This window comes from Erpetoichthys calabaricus, chromosome 1 (assembly GCF_900747795.2).
Source record: "Erpetoichthys calabaricus chromosome 1, fErpCal1.3, whole genome shotgun sequence".
NCBI classification, from domain to species: Eukaryota; Metazoa; Chordata; class Cladistia; order Polypteriformes; family Polypteridae; genus Erpetoichthys; species Erpetoichthys calabaricus.
The window spans coordinates 313,432,570-313,452,085 of record NC_041394.2 but is presented as its reverse complement, the minus strand read 5'-3'; the positions used below and the strand labels follow the sequence as shown (position 1 = coordinate 313,452,085).

General features: G+C 40.1%; 1 protein-coding gene across 3 annotated transcripts in view; it reads left to right on the top strand.

Annotated features, from left to right (window-relative positions):
• Positions 1–19,516, top strand: part of glt8d2 (glycosyltransferase 8 domain containing 2) — a 54,645-nt gene that overhangs the window by 21,972 nt on the left and 13,157 nt on the right. The window contains exons 5-8 of one of the 3 annotated variants that reach the window (XM_051929117.1): positions 4,072–4,276; positions 9,734–9,851; positions 13,144–13,228; positions 17,227–17,318. In XM_051929117.1, coding sequence (XP_051785077.1) covers positions 4,072–4,276; positions 9,734–9,851; positions 13,144–13,228; positions 17,227–17,318 — 500 coding nt within the window. Of the gene's footprint in view, positions 1–4,071; positions 4,277–9,733; positions 9,852–13,143; positions 13,229–17,226; positions 17,340–19,516 lie in introns of all 3 variants that reach the window. The other 2 variants (XM_051929114.1, XM_028817551.2) reach the window with 2 other exon arrangements.

Sequence of the window (19,516 nt, the reverse complement as noted above, 5' to 3'; positions counted from 1 at the left end):
CCCAATACTGTTGTTTTTTGGCGGCACAGGCGATTTTTTTGTTTGTTTGTGGGGTTCATGAGTTTTTGATAATGTGCAGTGTTCAAACATGATGCTTAGTCTGACAGCCAAAAAGCTCAATTTGGGTCTAATCAGACCATATACCCCTCTTCCGATTGACTTTAAAGTCTGCAATAGGCCTTTGACAGTTCAAATTAATTTTCCAGGTGATTCAAATCTCTATTGTGAATTTAAAAAAGTTATTAAAAATTAATTCATCAGACAGTTGTGAACCAAAAGCCTCAAATTGTTTTCAGGACAGGACGTCTGCGAATTGGTCAGCTCACGAGGTGAGTGCTCAGAGATGGAATCGTCACTGCCCAATATGTCTGTAGAACTCTTGTGTAAAAATAAGAGTTTGAGGGGCTTGACATAAAAGAAGTAACAAAGGGGCTGTATTGGCAGGGTTTGGGTTTGTTTTTTTTTTTCATTTCATATTTCTCTAAGAAGATCGAACATGAGTGAATAAATATGTTTTCACTGAATAGCAATAAACATATGCTATACTAGGAGTAGCTCTGTATTTGAACCACCAGCACAACATTGATGGTGATAGCATAGGTGTAATTTTGCTATCTAATTCCATTAAGTACAACCATACAGAGGTGCAGCGACATGACAGGCAATTGCTGGAAACCTGAGCTCTGAGGGAACTCCTAAGGGCATCCATTTCCACAGTCAGAAATCCCTGGGGGAGCTGGCCCAGTGTCCATTATGAGAGAGTTTGTAATTAATGTTACATTTTTTAGAAATGTTAAATATAAGCATAAATCATGAAGAGAATGTACATGTCTGGAAGGAAAAAGTGGAAAAAGAGCAAAACAGGAAGAAAAGAAGTAGGACAGTGATAGAGAGAGGTTAGGAGCATGAGCTGATACAGCACATTGCCGCACCCACCACATGAAAAACCACCTCAAGATCCCAGATTAGGACCCGAGTGCAGCCATGTGATGGGGGACACCTCAGCACCACACTAGTTCAGATGGAGTGGAACACTGTGAGGTTTTTAATGGTGGCTGGAGTACCAATTCTGCCACCAACCCCCAGGTTTTTCCATGCAGGTTGGAGGGTCTACTTGCAGGGCTGGCTGCAGATGAACTTCATCCCCAGGACGGAGCAATTGCAAATTAAGGGCCTTACTCAAGGGCCCAACGGATTAGAGTCATTTCTGGCATTTACGGGAAGTGTAGAGTTAAAGATGCTACGATTTGCTTTGGGTGTGACGAGGATGGATAGTATTAGAAATGAGTACATTAGAGGGTCAACTCAAGTTGGATGGTTGGGAGACAAAGTCAGAGAGGCGAGATTGCATTGGTTTGGACATGTGCAGAGGAGAGATGCTGGGTATATTAGGAGAAGGATGCTAAGGATAGAGCTGCCAGGGAAGAGGAAAAGAGGAAGGCCTAAGCAAAGGTTTCTGGATGTAGTGAGTGAGGACATGCAGGTGATGGGTGTAACAGAACAAGATGCAGAGGACAGAAAGATATGGAAGAAGATGATCCGCTGTGGCAACCCCTAACGGGACCAGCCGAAAGAAGAAGAAGAAGATAAGTAGTATCATACAGTATATAGTTGCGAGACTTGGACACTATCTAGTGACCTGAACGAAGACTGGACTCCTTTGGTACTGTGTCTCTCTGGAAAATCCTTGGGTACCGTTGGTTTGACTTTGTGTCTAATGAGCGGTTACTCATGGAGTCCCGAATGAGGCACATTACCTGCATTGTGAGGGAGCTTTCGTTATAGCACTATGGCCATGTGGAGCGTTTCCCCGAGGGTGATCCAGCTCGTAAGATCCTCATTGTTGGGGACATAAGTGGCTGGACCAGGCCAAGGGGTCGCCACGTAACACCTGGCTGCGGCAAATAGAGGGTCATTTCCAGAGGGTGGGACTGGACCACATGTCTGCCTGGGGGGTTGCTAACCAGGATCCTGAGTTGTTTCGTCATGTAGTGGGTGCAACAATGCATTGTACCAGTGCATGTTCCCCAGCTTGACTTGACTTGACAAACATTTATAGTAATGCATTCTTTACTACATGCATTACAAAATGCATTCCGACAGATTACTCACTGCTTACTTTAACGCTGAGGTCTACTCTGATTATTTACAGTTCAACCCGTCTTACACAGGTAGCACAGCTAGTACAGATTATATTAAGACCATTGACCTAAACTGATTAGCTTTGTATAATCACAATGAAATTAAGTATAATGATTACCTCTAAACATTTACCCAGGTTTCCTGTTTTAACACACCTGACTAAATGCAAATTAGTCAATCACCAGCCAATCAGTGCACCCATCAGTTTTCCCATCGAAACACCACATAGGTGAAGAGTGTAATCAGTCAAGTCATTGATGATGGTGAATAGCAGAGGATGGGATTTGTGGAGTTTGAGCACCAGTCCTTATGTAAGCCTATATTGGAGATGCTTATACTTTGGCCGAAATCAGTCTTTAGTGAACTATTCAAGGTATACTGCTTCAGACCTGTTGCCGGGTTGATTGTTTCATTCTATATTTCCATGTATGTATCTCCTATTATTATAATTATTTTTATTATTATTATTATTATTATTATTATTGATATTGTTGCTGTTTCGATGCTTTTTTCTACATTGTAGCCTGTCAGTTTTTTTGCCCTCTTCCACACCGTGTTTATGATGGGTCAGCACCCATGCACATCGCATTGTGCATATACTAATTTGTCACATTTTGTTAATTTCATGAATCTGCTTAAGCTAATAGTTGCAATGTCTGTTAAAAGTCTCTTAAGTTTGCACCACGTGTGTTAAGTTAAAAAGGATAGACACCTTTCAGCCTGCAGAATGATTTGAAACTGCCATATTTCGAGAAGCGTGCAGGAGGAGCATTTTGAGCGTTCAGTTGTTTTAAATTTGTACATTTTTTCTGAAAAAAATATCAATGTTTTTTTTTTTTTGATGTTCAGAGGATGCACTATTTCAGGAAACCAGTACATCAATATAATTAAGTGTATCATCTCATGCCTGTACCAAATATATATAGGGTTTGGGGTCAAATGGCAGCAAAAATGTATCTTGCCTCAGGTGACATTATTTAATGTGCCAGCCCTGCTTTTGCATAGACTGTTGCATGTTGGATTTTTAGGACATTATCACAACATGTTTCTCAATAGTGTTTCAGATACCCCTTTACCATTCTGGTCTGGAGTCAGAGCTGCTGAGGGTGCTGATTAAATACAATGGGATTATCACCCCCTGACAGGAGAGCCAATGTAATCCATTTCATTAAATCTTCTTTCAAATGAAACGTAAAGTGTGCCTTGCCATAAATTGGATGTATTTTTTTTCATTCTACAGGCCTGTTGGGTTCTGGATGCTCTCATTGCATGGGCTACTGCATGACAAATTACTATTGAGTGGTGAACACTCACAAAGATGCCATATCATGAAGAGTCTGATTAGTTATTGTATAACACAAGGCAGGTTTGAGCACTTTCTGCTTTCTCACTCCGCATCTGGGGTATCCCAATAATCATTGAATGCTGCTAAACCGTGTTACTGTAACCTTGACCAGCAGGGAGCAAGGCTGGAATCACTATTTTTAAGATGATGACTGTAGGTCATCTTCTGTTTGTCTACATTTCTTTGAGACATTCATCTTCAAAAGGAGTTCATTCTCCCTCCTTCCGGGGTAGCAACTTGATGTCTATTCTGGATTTATTTAGGCCTATTTTGGACACATAGCCATCAGTTTTTCTGTCCAAAGGTGTCTTGAGGAAAGATGTATCCAATTGACATCTTTGATTTTTTTTTTTGAAGCAGTGGAACCAGACTGTGAGGCTGGACAGAAACACATGCTCAACTATGTCATCAGGATGTCGCTCCAATTTTTGTCACTGGAGCTATGGCTGTATTATTTGGATAATGTAACCAGTCATGATGTGTTTAGTGTCTCTTCACCCAAATCTGGGTATAGTCAAGTAGAAAGTCAATTAATAACAAAAAGGCAGTATAACTTTTTTCTTTGTATTTTACACTCTCTTAAGCAGGTTTTGCACCTGCCTTTGAAAATACTACAGGGGAGGAAGAGGAGGAAGAGGAGGAGGAGGAGGAAGAGGTCCCTGTGGTCATCTGTGCAGCTGAGGGTAGAATTGGTGCCACCATAGCTGCCATCAATAGCATCTACAGCAACAGTGATGGAAATGTGCTCTTCTATATCGTAGCAATGGCAAACTCTCTCCAGCATGTCAGGTAACTGCAGCCCCTTAAAGTAACCGCAGTAGGAGAAAAGATTTGGAGCTCATCATTAAACGAGTGAACCTCCTGGTTTCTTAAACTGGTTTTACTTTTGTTTTGTTTAGTATATAATAGAGTGCAGAATGCTAGTGCTGCTAAGTCTAAATGTATTTGTTGTGAAGAAAATGGAAAGGTTTCAATACTAATTATCAGTTGTGTCCACCAGGTAAGTGAATTTCAGGTTGTTTCAGAGATTTATAGAATTTATTTTCTTTGTTTCCTATTTTTTGTATTGGGTGGTTGGTGATCTTACATTGTTCTAGGGCTCCAACACGACCAGTACATCATAGCGTCACAGGTGTTGTGGCCAAACAATTGCCATCTGCTGTTATGGTGGCATGATCATGAAGTTGGCTTCTGACTTTGTTCCTGAATTAAAAACAGGTCTGCACAGTTGCAAATCGTTAACCTGACTCCGTCTGTTGATGAAAACTTTTGTACTAATTAGTTATTTTGTACTCCTCTGAAGTTTTAATGGTTGCAAGAGTGTTGTTAGTTGAGGGTCGTTATAGAGTCGTTACTGTCATGTACACAGAGTACACTGAAATTCTTTCTTGCACGTATTAGTCAACATGCAACACATCGTCATTCTCTGTTGCCATGATTATAGAATCATATCCTAGTATCCTTGAGATGTTAAACAGCCAAGCTGATCAGATAACATTCTCTGTAAGTCTTTTAAGCATGGCTAGAAGATGAGATTTTGTAGGAGGACTTAAAGTACATTAATCAGAAGCTGCAGTGACATTGAAAACAGCTCGACATGCTGATGGTTCATGAGGAATAGGTTATCAGTCTGACCCTCAAAGGGAATGATCAACGTCCTTGATTTGGCTTAATATAAGTAACTCTAAATCAACTGTAAATTTTTAAGTATGAGCAAAGAACCTCTACAAGAATGGCTAATCAGGATTCCAACAGAGCAGGATGCCATTCTTGGGCAAAAAAACCCAAACCTACTTATTACAACCAGAATTTAGAAAGTTTTAGTGAGATCAAGCCATTCAGTTCAAGCAAGCTCACCAGTGTTATCCACTACATTCCTCCAAAATAACACCAAGTCGAGTTTTGAAGGTCCTTAAAGTCCTACTGTCTCCCACAATACTTGATAACTTATTCCATGTGTCTATGTTTATCTGTGTGAAGAAAAACCCTTATCAAGTTTCCAACTGTGTCCCCGTGTTCTTGTTTAGCTCATTTTAAAGTAACAATCTAAATCCACTGTACTGACTCTGAGCACCTCAATCATGTCACTTCTTAATCTCCTTTTGTTTATACTGAAAAGGCTCAGCTCTTTTAATCTTACTTCATAACTCATCTCCTGTAGTCCTGGAATCAGCCTAGTCACTCTTCTCTGGACTTTTCCCGCTGCTGCTATGTCCTTTTTGTAGCCTGGAGATGAAAACTGTACACAGTACTCCAGATGAGGCCTCATATGTGCATTATAAAGCATGAACATAACCTCCTTGGACATGTACTCTACACATCATGCTATATCACCTAATATTCTGTTAGCCTTCTTGATGCCTTCTGAATATACTATCTGGCAGTTGATAACGTAGATTCCACTATGACTCCTAAATCCTTCTCATTAGGTTTACTTTAAATTTTCAGACCTCCTATTTTGTATTTAAATCTACCCTTTTAACTTTCTACATGCAATACTTCACATTTACTTTACTTTACTTAAATTAAATTTCATTGTCCACAAATCTGCCCAGGCCTGTATGTTGTCCAACTTCCTCTGTAATGATTCAACGGATTGTAGATTATCTTCCAATCCATGTAGCTTGTGATACTTAACCAGCTTGTTATTTATATTCCCACGTTGTTTGAACTGCAACATTGTGCCAATTTACTATACAATGTCGCAGTTTGAGCAATGTGCTAACATCAAGTTCATGTGCAAATTGGGGAAATCAGCTTCAGATACGTTAGCGGGACTGCAGCACATGTCTCAATATGGCTGCTCAGTTGTGCTCTTCTGTGTGTGTGTTCTTCATGGCCATGGTTTGTGAGTGGGACAGGGTGGTAAAGTGACCAACTTTATAGATTTCTGTAAAATCATTGGGCCAATAGGGTGCTGTGGTACCGAATCGTCTCTGATTCAAAACGAATCCCATACAGTCAACTTTAGACCAATAGAATCATGTCAGTCCTAAAGACTCAGGGGGGTTGATTAGTTAGACATGAAAGCATTGCTGTTCTCATCAATGAAATCCTGAAGCACTAATATTACATTTGCTTTCTCTGACTTACCAGGTTGGTCTACTCTCACACCTTTAACACATACACACAGACCCTAACCACATACCTGCTGCATGAATGACTCATACACAAGCAAATTACTCTCAAGCACTTTAACCCACACAAGTACTGTATGAATAACACATGCACAGCTCGTCTCTCTCTAGCACTTCAACAGACTTACTTATCATTGGCATGAACAACGTACAATGTCTTAAATAGAGATCTCAAACTTAAATATTCCTTTTTGTCTTCAAGAATATATTTAAACATAAAAAGGCTCAACATTCTTGTTTACAGGCCATTTATCAACCAAAGATGTCTTACTTTACATGCTGTTCGCTATTGGATAGAGCTCTCATCCTCAGTCTAATAAATCTCGCAGTTCGGATCATTGTTACAGGTGCTCTAAATATTTACCTTATTACATCAATCACTCTAGATATAAAGACAAAATATAGAAAGTTAAAGAATAACAATGCCAGTAGGAGGAAAGTATAAAAGAAAATATAAATAGCAAAGTCTGGATATATAAATAGTCTGTAGAAAAAGGTTACAAAGAATTAGAGATGTCAAAGATGAATTAACTAGGCTGCTTTTTGATTCAGCAGTTGGCAAAATACATGAGCTATGCTCCCCGATGTTTAGATGAACTGGACACATGTGTCTTGGTCTCTTCTTCTAACATCGTCTTTTTGTCGTCTCTGTTTCTTCTTCTGACGTAGCTCCTCGTTTGTCCCTCAGACAAGGCATATTTATTTTAAAAATCCACTTGCAATTCCAGAGCATGTAATGTAACACACATTTGATTGGCTGGCTGTCAATATGATGGATGATTTCGCTTACAGTTTTTGATCTGTTTAGAACCTTACAGCATTTCTTCCTTTCCCAAACTGTAAACCTATTTGGCTATTCCTAGTCCCATGGCATCCATCTATTTGAAGGTTATAAAGTAATCAGTACAGCCAAGGTATCCCAGCCATTTCCCGGGCTTCTGCTTTGTTTGCACTGATTACTGGTACAACTCAGGAAAATAAGGTGGTTTGATGTTAAATTGCCCATGCAAGTATCCTCTATTGAAGTTCATCTTGTTTGTCTTGAGCAAAATATAATGAAAATATAGGCATCTATTATTGAAAAAATTGCTGCTCTTATGATATTTTTGGTAAACCCCTTAACTTATAGCCAAAAGTCTAGACTTAATTACTGCTTATTTTCAAATCCATCATTTATTCACTATTTATTCAAATCCATTATATATCCATTATCCAATCCAAATATTGTATTTTCAAATACAGAGCCAAAATTATGAAAATTGTGTCACTATCCAAATACTTATGGAACTAACTGTATATATATATATATATATATATATATACTGTATATATATATATATATATATATATATATATATATATATATATATATATATATATATATATATATATAAAACAGCACATATATAGCAACTATATACAGTATATATATATATATATACATATATATATGGTTGAAATAGTTTACTGTCAAATAAATGCAAAGAGTACGCGACACGTGTTTCGCCCTCATTATGGGCTCATCAGGCGTACAAACTCCACTGCACTCCCTCTCGGGAATCGAACCTCAGACGTCAGCGCCAGAGGCGATGCCCCTAACGTTGCGCCACGGCGTGTGGTTCGTTTATTTGACAGCGTGTAGATCGGGGTAATTACATTCACGGCATTCGAAGTCTGTGTCACAATCTGATTGTATGGGTGGTTACCTACCATACAATCAGATTGTGACACAGACTACGAATGCCGTGAATATATATATATATATATATATATATATATATACATATATATATAATTAGTATGTCTGTATAGTATATATATATATATATATATACAGTGATCCCTCGCTATATCGCGCTTCGCCTTTCGCGGCTTCACTCCATCGCGGATTTTATATGTAAGCATATTTAAATATATATCGCGGATTTTTCGCTGCTTCGCGGGTTTCTGCGGACAATAGGTCTTTTAATTTCTGGTACCTGCTTCCTCAGTTGGTTTGCCCAGTTGATTTCATACAAGGGACGCTATTGGCAGATGGCTGAAAAGCTATCCAGCTTACTTTCTCTCTCTTTCTCTCTCTCTCTCTCTCTCTCTCTCTTGCGCTGACGTAGGGGGGTGTGAGCAAGGGGGCTGTGTGCAGCTGCTTCCTGAAGGACAGGCTGCACGGAGCTTCGCATACTTAAAAGCTCAAAGGGCACGTATTGATTTTTTTTATCTGTCTCTCGCTATCTCTCTCTCTCTCTCTCTCTCTCTCTCTCTCTCTCTCTCTTCCTGCTCCTGACAGAGGGGGTGTGAGCTGCCGCCTTCAACAGCTTTGTACCGGCGGTGCTTCGCATACTTAAAAGCCGTATTGATTTTTTTTTTGACTGCTTGCTTTGCACTCCTTTGAAAAGGAAGATATGTTTGCATTCTTTTAATTGTGAGACAGAACTGTCATCTCTGTCTTGTCATGGAGCACAGTTTAAACTTTTGAAAAAGAGACAAATGTTTGTTTGCAGTGTTTGAATAACGTTCCTGTCTCTCTACAACCTCCTGTGTTTCTGCGCAAATCTGTGACCCAAGCATGACATTCTAAAAATAACCATATAAACATATGGTTTCTACTTCGCGGATTTTCCTACTTCGCGGGTGGCTCTGGAACGCAACCCCCGCGATGGAGGAGGGATTACTGTATATATATAAACAGTACATATATAGCAGCGGGCCTAGCACTGACCCCTGGTGGACACCACTCTTAACATCATGGCAATTCTGATAAGGTTCAGAGTCAAGATAAATAATATCATATTCACCACTCTGGTTGTATCCTTTTGTTGTTTTCACAGTAGGAATGATAAAGGAAAGAACACACTACTAGTGGTATGTGATTGTCCAACTCCATATTTAATGGTGTTGTTACTTCCATCCTTCTTGGTACTACCTGTGTATTTAGTTTATAGTTAAATATGTGTGAAATGAAATAGCTCTTCTTTGGTTCTCAAAATTTCATCATGTGTTGCTTTGGATTGGATTCTTGAGTGCACTATATATTTTTCCCATAAAATAATTGCCAATCAATTGATTAATGCTTTTCACAGTCATCCTGTTTTTGTGTTTATTGTTATTGCAGAAAGTGGATTGAGAATTCCAAACTGAAGAAAATTAAATTTAAAGTCATTGAATTCAATCCGATGGTACTGAGAGGCAAAGTGAGATCTGACTCCTCAAGGCCTGAGCTCCTGCAGCCTGTGAGTGTTTCTCTATACAATAATGAAGAGTGCTCTTGGATTGTTGTTGGTGATCTTTCTATTTTTCCAAACCCTTTTAATTCCAATACAAGGTAACAAGGGGGCCAGAGGACAGAATGGCAATATCAGGCACAAAGCAGGAATCACTCCTGGCCTGGCGCACCAAATTTTACTTCTAACAAATTAACATAAGTAACATAGTCCACTAGTTATAAGATAATGGCTGATGAAGTGAATACTGATAGTGAGCCTAGTTACATTTACCCAGAGACGAATTCCATAGATATACAAGTGGTACCTCGGTATACATCCTTAATCCGTTCCAGATCTTTTGACTTATACCAAACAGGACGTATACCAAACAAATTTTTCCCATAAGAAATAAAGGGAAAATGATTAATCCGTTCCCATGAAAAAAAAAATGCTATTGTTATTGGCATATTATACATTGATGGGGTTGTATAAAATAATTTAAACACTGCTTAATACTAAAATACATAAGTACAAAAGCAATTAGATGAAATAAATTAAAATTTAACCTCACTTTACTTTTTAATAACGTCTTTGTTTTTCACAATTGTAGATACCGTCGTTCTTGGCATACGGTATGCAGCAGCCATGTCCCGGATACGCATGCCACCTTCATACTTTTCAACAATCAATTCAAATTTACGCGAAAAAAACACAAAATCACGTGAAAATTCACAGAGTTATAGCGCGGGTTGTTCACTAAATGCTAGCAACTGGCGTACTGACACTCGTGGGCAGTGTAGGGTAGTGCGCGGTGTGACGATGCAGGTCCGCTCCACGCTCCCATATGTCCTTATGGGGAGCCCTGAACCCGATAGTGTTGGTAATGTCACCGAGATGAGCTGACAAATGAGGACAATTTTCAAATGAAGCCAGGGGATAGTGCAAGAATGCCAAGTGCTTTTATTTAAAACAAAAATCAGTGTCCAAACAAAAAGTGCTGTGCATCTGGTTTCAATAAATAATTATTTAATAAATATCTATAAAAACAAGTGTTCTGTGGGGATAAAAACAACAATAAATAAATCCGATAAATCTAAGGTTAAAAATGCAGTCTCACTCTTCCCGATCACAGCCCACCTGTGCAGGTGCGACTCGCTCCAACTTCCTCATTAACTCCCCCGCGGTCGTGCAGTCGCGCCCACGGAGAACGACACGGTGTTCTAGCACGCGAGTCATATTCCAAACAAAGGTTGTATACCAAGCAAAATTTTTCGCATCCAAACGGGACTTATACCAAGTTGGACTTATTCCAAAGCAGACGTACACCGAGGTACCACTGTACTGTGAGTCTCATCACACAATACCCAACAACAACATTTATTTCTATAGCATATTTTCATACAACAATGTTCTTTACAAGATAACAAAGAGAAATTTACAAGAAAAGAAAAACAACTAAAATGAGGCAATAATATTACAGAATAAGTAAAGCAAAACAAGGTATGGTCAGATGGCTGGGAGGACAGAAAAAAACAAAAAATAAAACTGCAGTTAGGCTGGAGAAACAAACAACATCTGCAGGGGTTCCAAGGCCAAAAGACTGTCCAGCCCCCTACTGGGCATTCTACCTAACAAAAATGTTCCTAAATCAGTCCTCTTTCATTTCATGCTAACACATGCTAGAATTCTGATGAAGTTGGTCTCATGGACATCTGAGACATCCGCCTTCATTCCATCATCTCAGGGGGCTGCATGGTGCCTTGATCAGGTGGTGGTGGTGCAGATCGCCACCACAGAAGAACCGGAAAAGACAGCAGAGAATAGTGGGGATTAGTACAGATTGCATATCCCTGAAGAATATGATAATTCTATACCTATATAGTCTATTTGGAATACAACTAAAGTGTAGCTACAAAAAAGCCATATTAAAATAACGTTTTTTAGCATTTCTTCAAAATATTTCACAGTATTAGTTAGACGAATTTCTATCGGTAAATGTATTCCAAATTTTAGATGCATATCAGCAAAATTCTGCCTCACCACTTCTTTTAAGCTTGGCTCTTTGAATTATAAGACGACCTCTATTCGAAGATCTAAGGTTACGACTTGGAGTGTAGGGGGATAGGCATTCCACAATATAGGATGGAGCAAGATTATTTAAGGCTTTATAAACTATTAGTAATATTTTAAAATCAATTCTGAGTGACACAGGTAGCCAGTGTAACAATGCTAAAACTGGTGAAGGGTCTACATTTTACTCTATTCCTCAAGTGAAAAAATGTAGTCCTAGTAATCTGGTTAATATGTGATTTAAAGTTTAGGTCAGAGTCAATGAGTACCTCTAAATTCTTTACCTCTGCCTTGATTTTTAAACCTAAGGGATCAAGTGTATTTCTAATGCCCTCACTATATCTGTTTGCCAATCAATAAGATTTCTCATATAAAATACATCACATTGCCACCTGTAAAACTGTGTAATGTATGCCTGCTTATCAGTACAAATTAACTGGCAAGAGTAAGAGGGCACCCGAACACATGAGAAAATTGGCTATTGTACTCCTGTCCTTAGAAAAAGCATAGAAGCTACACTTGGTTGCTTGTGCTCCCAATCCTGATGTCACTCTGTTACAAAACAGCAGAAGGCATTACTGCCCCTTAATTTTCTTTTACGCTTCATACCATCCGTAGCATCATCTTCAAGAGTATTATCATATCCTCTATAAAGGCTTGACAACCACTATCAGCTTGAGGGCCATCACAATCGAAGGTTTACCTTCCTTTATGGAAGTCATTCTCTTTTTCATAGTTTTTTTTCCTCAAATACCCTTCTGGATTTATCTCTTTGGACATTTGTCTATCTTAGGTTATTCTGTACTCCTGTGTCTGCTGTTTTTGAGGAAGGTGAGGCTGGACTATAGAGTTGGACTATAAAATGTATCCGATGCTGGTTAAGTTCCCACCACTAACTCATTGTCTGACTGTGAACAAATCATTTCATTCGCTGGTTCTCTAGTACTGTAGAAAGATGGAAACAAGTAAATATGAAATTAGTACAAAAAGATTCATGGAATGGTGGTTACTATGGAAAGTGTATAGAAAAAACTGAAGGTGTCTGTTTGCCATTAAGAAATGGTTGGTCCTCCGTAATGCTCCTGTGCAGTCTTTTACACACACACCACACAGACACTGATGCTATGTAAAGTACAGAGTCACTATTCAGAATAAGAAGAGTACTTTTTGCTTTTACTTGGCTTGTTTAACAAAGTTGTTTTAGAAAGTTTTAACAGGTCTAATCACGTGTTTTGCTCCATTTTTGTAGCTGAACTTTGTCCGCTTCTATCTCCCACTTCTCATTCTGAAACACGAAAAGGTCATCTACCTGGATGATGATGTCATTGTGCAAGGTAAATGGCGCTTGAACTGGTAAGAAAATATATTTTTTGGTAGATTTCTGCATATAAAAAGGTAAGAAAATTTAATTAAAACACCTGAGAAAAAAAATATATGTAGGAACCTTTATGCTTTATGTAGTGCCTTTAGAGAAAGCATGGCAAATATGGTGGACTTCGTCAGCAGTGGTGTTGACCTATCCAAGCTCATCACTTGTGAGTTATTTTATTATGCTACAATTGACAGCAGAGTTCATGTAATGCTGACTTAATGCCTCCAGCAGGGGGTGCGTGCTCCCTGGGAATGTTTCTTTAGAGATTGCAGCTTTTACTAAACCAGAAGCCTATACATATATTTATTAAATTAAAAATATAACATATTATTAAAAAATAAAATATTATATCCTTTCCTAGCAATATGGCGGTGATTCTAAAATGAAAAAGAAAAAATAACACTAAAGAAAGGATACACTTAAACTTCTTATAGTATCAGCTGGACACTCACAATAATACAGATTTCGAAGGAGAGCTACTGACGAAAGTGTGCACATGTGGGGTTCCTGCTGTCGGCTCTAACCTGCTTCAAGAGAGTGCAGGAGGCATGTTTTCTAGGTACCGGCAGGAACGATGTCTTTCATCCATCCATAGGTGAGCTCTAATGTTCAGTGCAGTTGCCAGAACTTTATACTTTTCCAAAATAAGAACATGAATTTACCAAACATGGACTTCATTCACAGGGAAATTCTAATTAGCAGACAGTAGTCCCCGACCATATATATGAACCATCACCAATCAGGGAGCACATCAGAACTTTTAAATAGCCTGCCTGAGTTCTCACCACTTGTCTCTTCCCATTTTTATTATTAATCCACTTTGTGCCGAAAGGTGCAATGATTTGCCTCCATCTGGTCCTGTCTTGAGCTACGTATTCTACTTCTACCCATGTTAGTTTCACCTCCTTCAGCTCATTTATTGCAGTTCCCCACTAGGTTGTTTTAGGACAACCTTGTTTGCTTTTCCCAGGTGGTGTTCACCTCAGAGCAACCTTAGGTCCATTCTGAGGACATGACCAAGTCATCTTAAGTGTCGGCACTTGATCTCCAGCAACTCACTCTGGCTCTTAGTGTTCTTGTAAAGGTCTTCATTAGAGATCTTCTTGGACCAAAAGATGCAACAGATCTTCCTGAGACATCCATTGTGGAAGGCATTGATTTTATTCATGTCCCTCTTTACAATAAGGCAGCATTCAGAGCCATAAAAAAGAATAGGTTTGACATTGCTGTTATAAACTCTGACCATCATTCTCAGGCTGCAATGTTTGGACTTCCAGATGAGCTGAAGTCTTGCAAATGCGCTGTGTGTTTTCCCAAGTCTTGCTCTAATGTCCTTTTGTGTTGCACTGTCCTTATTAACGAGACTGCCAAGATACGTAAACTCCACGTAATCGAATAGAGCATCATTAACTTTGATAGATGCACCAGGGTTGGCATTTATGCACATCACTTGTGTTTTAGAGGCACTGATGTTGAGGCCTATTCAATTGGCAAAGGTATTCAGTCTGTCAGTCTTCTCCTGCAAATGATGTAATTTTGAAGAGAGGGCAGCTAGGTCATCAGCAAAGTCAAGACCTTCAGGCTGGGATAACAGGGCCCACTGAATTCCTCTAGGTTTGTCAACTGTTGTCCTCCACATGATCCAGTTAATGGCAAGCAGAAAGAGGGTGGGAGAGATGATATGTCACTGTAGCATGCCAGACTCCATCAGAAACCACTCCAACAGCTTGCTGGAATGGGAACCATTGAGCAATAGGCTGATCAGAGCACACTTTAATTCTAAACACTGCAAACTTAACACCCTGCATTGTTATGCTCCAACAAATGAGGAGGATAAGGAATACTGGTATGAGGCACTACAACAAGCAGTCACTAAAGTTTCTGAACATGATATGCTACTGATTATGGGTAATATGAATGCAGAGGTCGGAACTGACAACACCAACCGTGAGATAGCTATGAGCAAGCATGGATGTGGTGTTATGAATAAAACAATGAATGTTTTGTCAATTTCTGCATAGACATCATCTGTGTAATTGGCGGTACCATCTTTCCATACCAGAACATCCATAAGCTCATATGGAAGTCGCCTGACAGTTCCACTACCAAACAGATCGACCACATCTTGATAAATGGAAAGTGGTGCAGGTGAAGTTACTTACATGGCAGTAATGGTCCTCCCCGTCAGCTGATTTGCATAATTTAGATATTTTCAGCTGTGTCAATTCATGACCTTATTTTAAGTAAGACCTCTCAATACGTTTTCTCATGCAAAAAATAATTTAGGTAACATTATACGTCTGTATGGCCTGTATTAATAAGCCTTATCAGGAAGTCTTAAAAATGTCAAGTAACTTTGAATATTGAGATATAAGGGGGCCTTCTAGCAGCTCTCCTCATCCAAGATGTACAAAGTACAAAATTATAGTGCCTTTATTAACAGGAATAAGCAAAGGTATTGATACTGAAAATGCCTAGAAAGTAAACACAACACTACCACTTCCTGGGCCTAACTACACAGGTTTTGAACAGGCGGAGTGGTGGCTCTGAGGCTAGGGTTCGAATCCCGTAAATGCCAATAGGGACTCTGCTCTGTTGGGCCCTTGAGCAAAGCCCTTAACCTGCAATTGCTGAGCGCTTTGAGTAGTGAGAAAAGCACTATATAAATGCAAAGAATTATTATTATTACTATGTGTCCAGAGGTCTTGTTTGCACTTTTACTAACCACAGCACTACCACCTTCCCCTCTGCTACCCTCTCCCAGACCCCAGTGTTCTCATATTAATTGCAGTTGACCGTTCACCCCACTCTCCTTCCATGTTAGAACCATCTCTAGCAGTCTCTGGTACCTCAGAGCTCTCAGGTGAACTTAAAAGGCCATGTCTAAAAATGATGCCTATGTTCTGTTCTGGGACCATAGTGTCGCTTATTACTAAGTGGTATCACAACCTTTGGCATTTCCTCCCTTGTCTCATTCCCTTTACAAGGAGATAGTGAGGTGTCATTGTTATGTGCTGGGTCACCCACCTCTAGCCTTCCAGAGGAGCATTAGATGTTTTCATCAAGGCTTCAGCTTTGTCATTCCCATGTCCCCTCTTATATTCCTGTCCAGGGCACACTGCACACATACATCTACAGGATCATTCATACCACAATCTCTTTATGCCCTGAAGGTTGGCTATAGGACTCAGCACTATCATCTGTCAACCTGATACAGCATTTGCCCCAGAAAACCTAACAAAAGCCAGACAATTTATAACAAAAAAACACAAATTAATGGAAAATTTGAACAGAAAGTCTTTACTAGAGGTGAATATGAGGAGAGTAAAGACAATTTTATATGTGACGAATAATTAATTGAAGTAATTCATTGTCAAACTCATTTAAGAGTCACATCTGCCAAGACACATCTTGGCACAATCAGACAAGGCAAGGTGGGAATCATCTCTGACTAGGGTGCCAGTCCATCATTGGACACACTAGCATACGGACATATATGGGACTAATTTAAAGTTGTCCATTAACCAAACACATTTATCTGTAGAAGGAAAAACTTAGATTTTGGAGAATATCTCACACAGATATCCCAGATAGCAACCAAGTTCAAACTTAGGATTCTGGAGCTATGAGTAGAAGCACTAACCACTGAACTCCCATAAACTCGTCCATGTGTGATGTTCAACTAATGACTATCCTATCAAGAAGCATCCAACTGCAGATCCGCAAAGCCATGTGTCACCATAGTTTTTGACGGCAGTTTCTTGGTGGAAGTCACTGACTACTGTATAATGAGCAGAAGAAATGCGACAGTGTCATGAAAATAAATGAGAAGAAAGCATGACTGAAAAAAAATGTGAAAATAATGTCAACACCCTGTTAGTCTATAATACTGTACCTAGAAGACCTTGAATAAAATATTCTATTCTCCTTTCTTTCATATTTTTGTATCTCATAAACCAGGTGATATCCAGGACCTGTACGACACTAAGATTCAGCCGGGCCATGCTGCAGCCTTTGCGACAGACTGTGATCTCCCTTCCACTCATGAAATGGTGAGAAGTATTGGGATGCAGGTAAGCTCATTATTCTTCAAGCCCCACTGCCAATGCTGCAGCAGTGCTGGCCTGATCACCATGCATAAATCTTCACTATTCTGGTTGCTGGAATTAAAAAGCTCCAAGTTGTCAGCCTACCCACCATCAGCCATTATAGTTAATTCCTTTTTTATTTCTGAAACACTCCATTATACTGTCTAGCTTTATAGAGTTCAGCTTTTTATATTGCTACTACTCTTCTCTCTGCAATTCATCTTGTTTCTTTCTAAACATTTTCAGCACATTCACATCTTCACTTGGCATCTCGTTATTGCCATCTCCTCAGTCATGATCTGATCTGATCTGATATCGGTTCTAGGCTGGCTCCACAATCTTCAAACTTTGCTATCATGATGATGTCAGTCTGGGACCTTTTTATGTGTCTGTCATCTATTGAAAAATATTCACTACTGCTGTAGGGACTTTAGTCTTAGAGATATGGGGATCCACACTCATTCGCACAGTCCCCATCACAACACAATACTTTTCCTTCCCTTTTCATTTTCTTTCTTCTCCACTCTCCCTCTGGCAAGCTTTGTCCTCCTCCTCCTCCTGACTCTGGGTCCGGGAGTAGTGGCTGCTGGCTTCTTTTATAACACACCTGGAAGTGCTGCAGGTGCTTGACAACTTATTTCCGGTAGCACTTCCTGGTGTGGCGGAAGAGCTGCTCTGTAGGGCCGAGCAGCAGCTACAGCACCCCCCGGTGGCGCCCACGGATCCCAACAGGACTGCACCAAACTCCAACTCCCATGAAGCGCTGTGGGAGTCCAGGCACTGATGCAACCCAGGGGGGCTGCCGGGAAAGGTACTGTCCCGACCAGGCTTGCTGCCCTGGTCCATACAAGAGAGAGGCATCCCAATCGGGCAAGGGCCTCGGTCACCAGCCACAATATACATATATATAGTGGCCTGTAGGTGCACACCAGGTCTCCAAACCCAGCACAGACAGATGCAATCACAAGATCTTTCACACACACAGCTTTATTTCTTGTGGGAAACACTTTCCAAAACTGTTTCCCACCTGCCCAGCACAAAGCACAAACAAAAAAAGAGCACACAGCACTGTCTTTTTTTCTTCTTCTTCCTCTCTCTCTCTCTCTCTGTCTCTAATCCACCTCCACTTTTCCTGGCAAGCTTCATCCTCCTCCTCCCGACTCAGGCTCCTGGAGCAATAGCAGTGGGCTCCTTTTATCTTGCAGTTAGGAGTACTTCCAGCAGACAGTTAGCGTGGTCCAGAAGCACTTCCATGTGAGGTGGAAGCCAGACAAAAGTAAGGCTCCACAGTCCCTACAGCACCCTCTGACGGCACCCCTGAAACCCAACAGGGCTGTGCCGAACTCCAACTCCTATGAACCCCTGTAGGAATCCAAGGCACCTCTGCAACCCAGAAGGCTGCCATCTAGTGCTCTGGGGTAGGTAGTGCCCTGTGTCTGCACTCTCCCCTGGTCCTTCCACTAAAGAGGTGTCCCGACCTGGCCGTCCACCATTATATATATGAGACTGGCTCGTTGCATTGTTTTAAGTTACGACACAGATGCTTTGCACTTTTCCTTCCTCAAAGAAGGTAGAAACGCCTTGTAAATATTAATAAATCTTTTATTATTGTTGTTATTTCACAGGGTCACATGTGTTTTCTTTCTCTAGAATTTGGAAGACTCCTTTAAGGTTCATTTTGAGATCGTAGCTGGGGAAATGGCTAATTTTGCATGCAAATTAGCCATGCGCCGCTGCACTGCCAGTACTCAGGGCACAGCATTATATGTCCAGGGGCAGTACTCATAATATTCTCACTATGGTCATCTAATGAGTCCCTCAAATGAAAATTCTGCATTTTTTTTTCTTTTTTAATTGCATGCAAAGTGGAAGTATGGAGTACTGACCTGGTGGTGACATCACGCAGCTCTGCAAGGATCTTACAGTATGCCTGCATGAAAGTAATGCACATGGCTGATACAGTTCTGTGATGTCAATATAGGCCTAGCAAAGCAACATGGGGAAGAGTGAAAAATAATTTCACCTAAGCCAGCCACAGGGTGAATTTCCAGGAAAATTTTCAGCGAACAAAGTCACCAGCCCATACAGCATATTCGCTGTGAAAAATGCTTTGACAAATTTCGCCGATCAACACTACTGCTTTGTTACAAGGCTCCTAACTG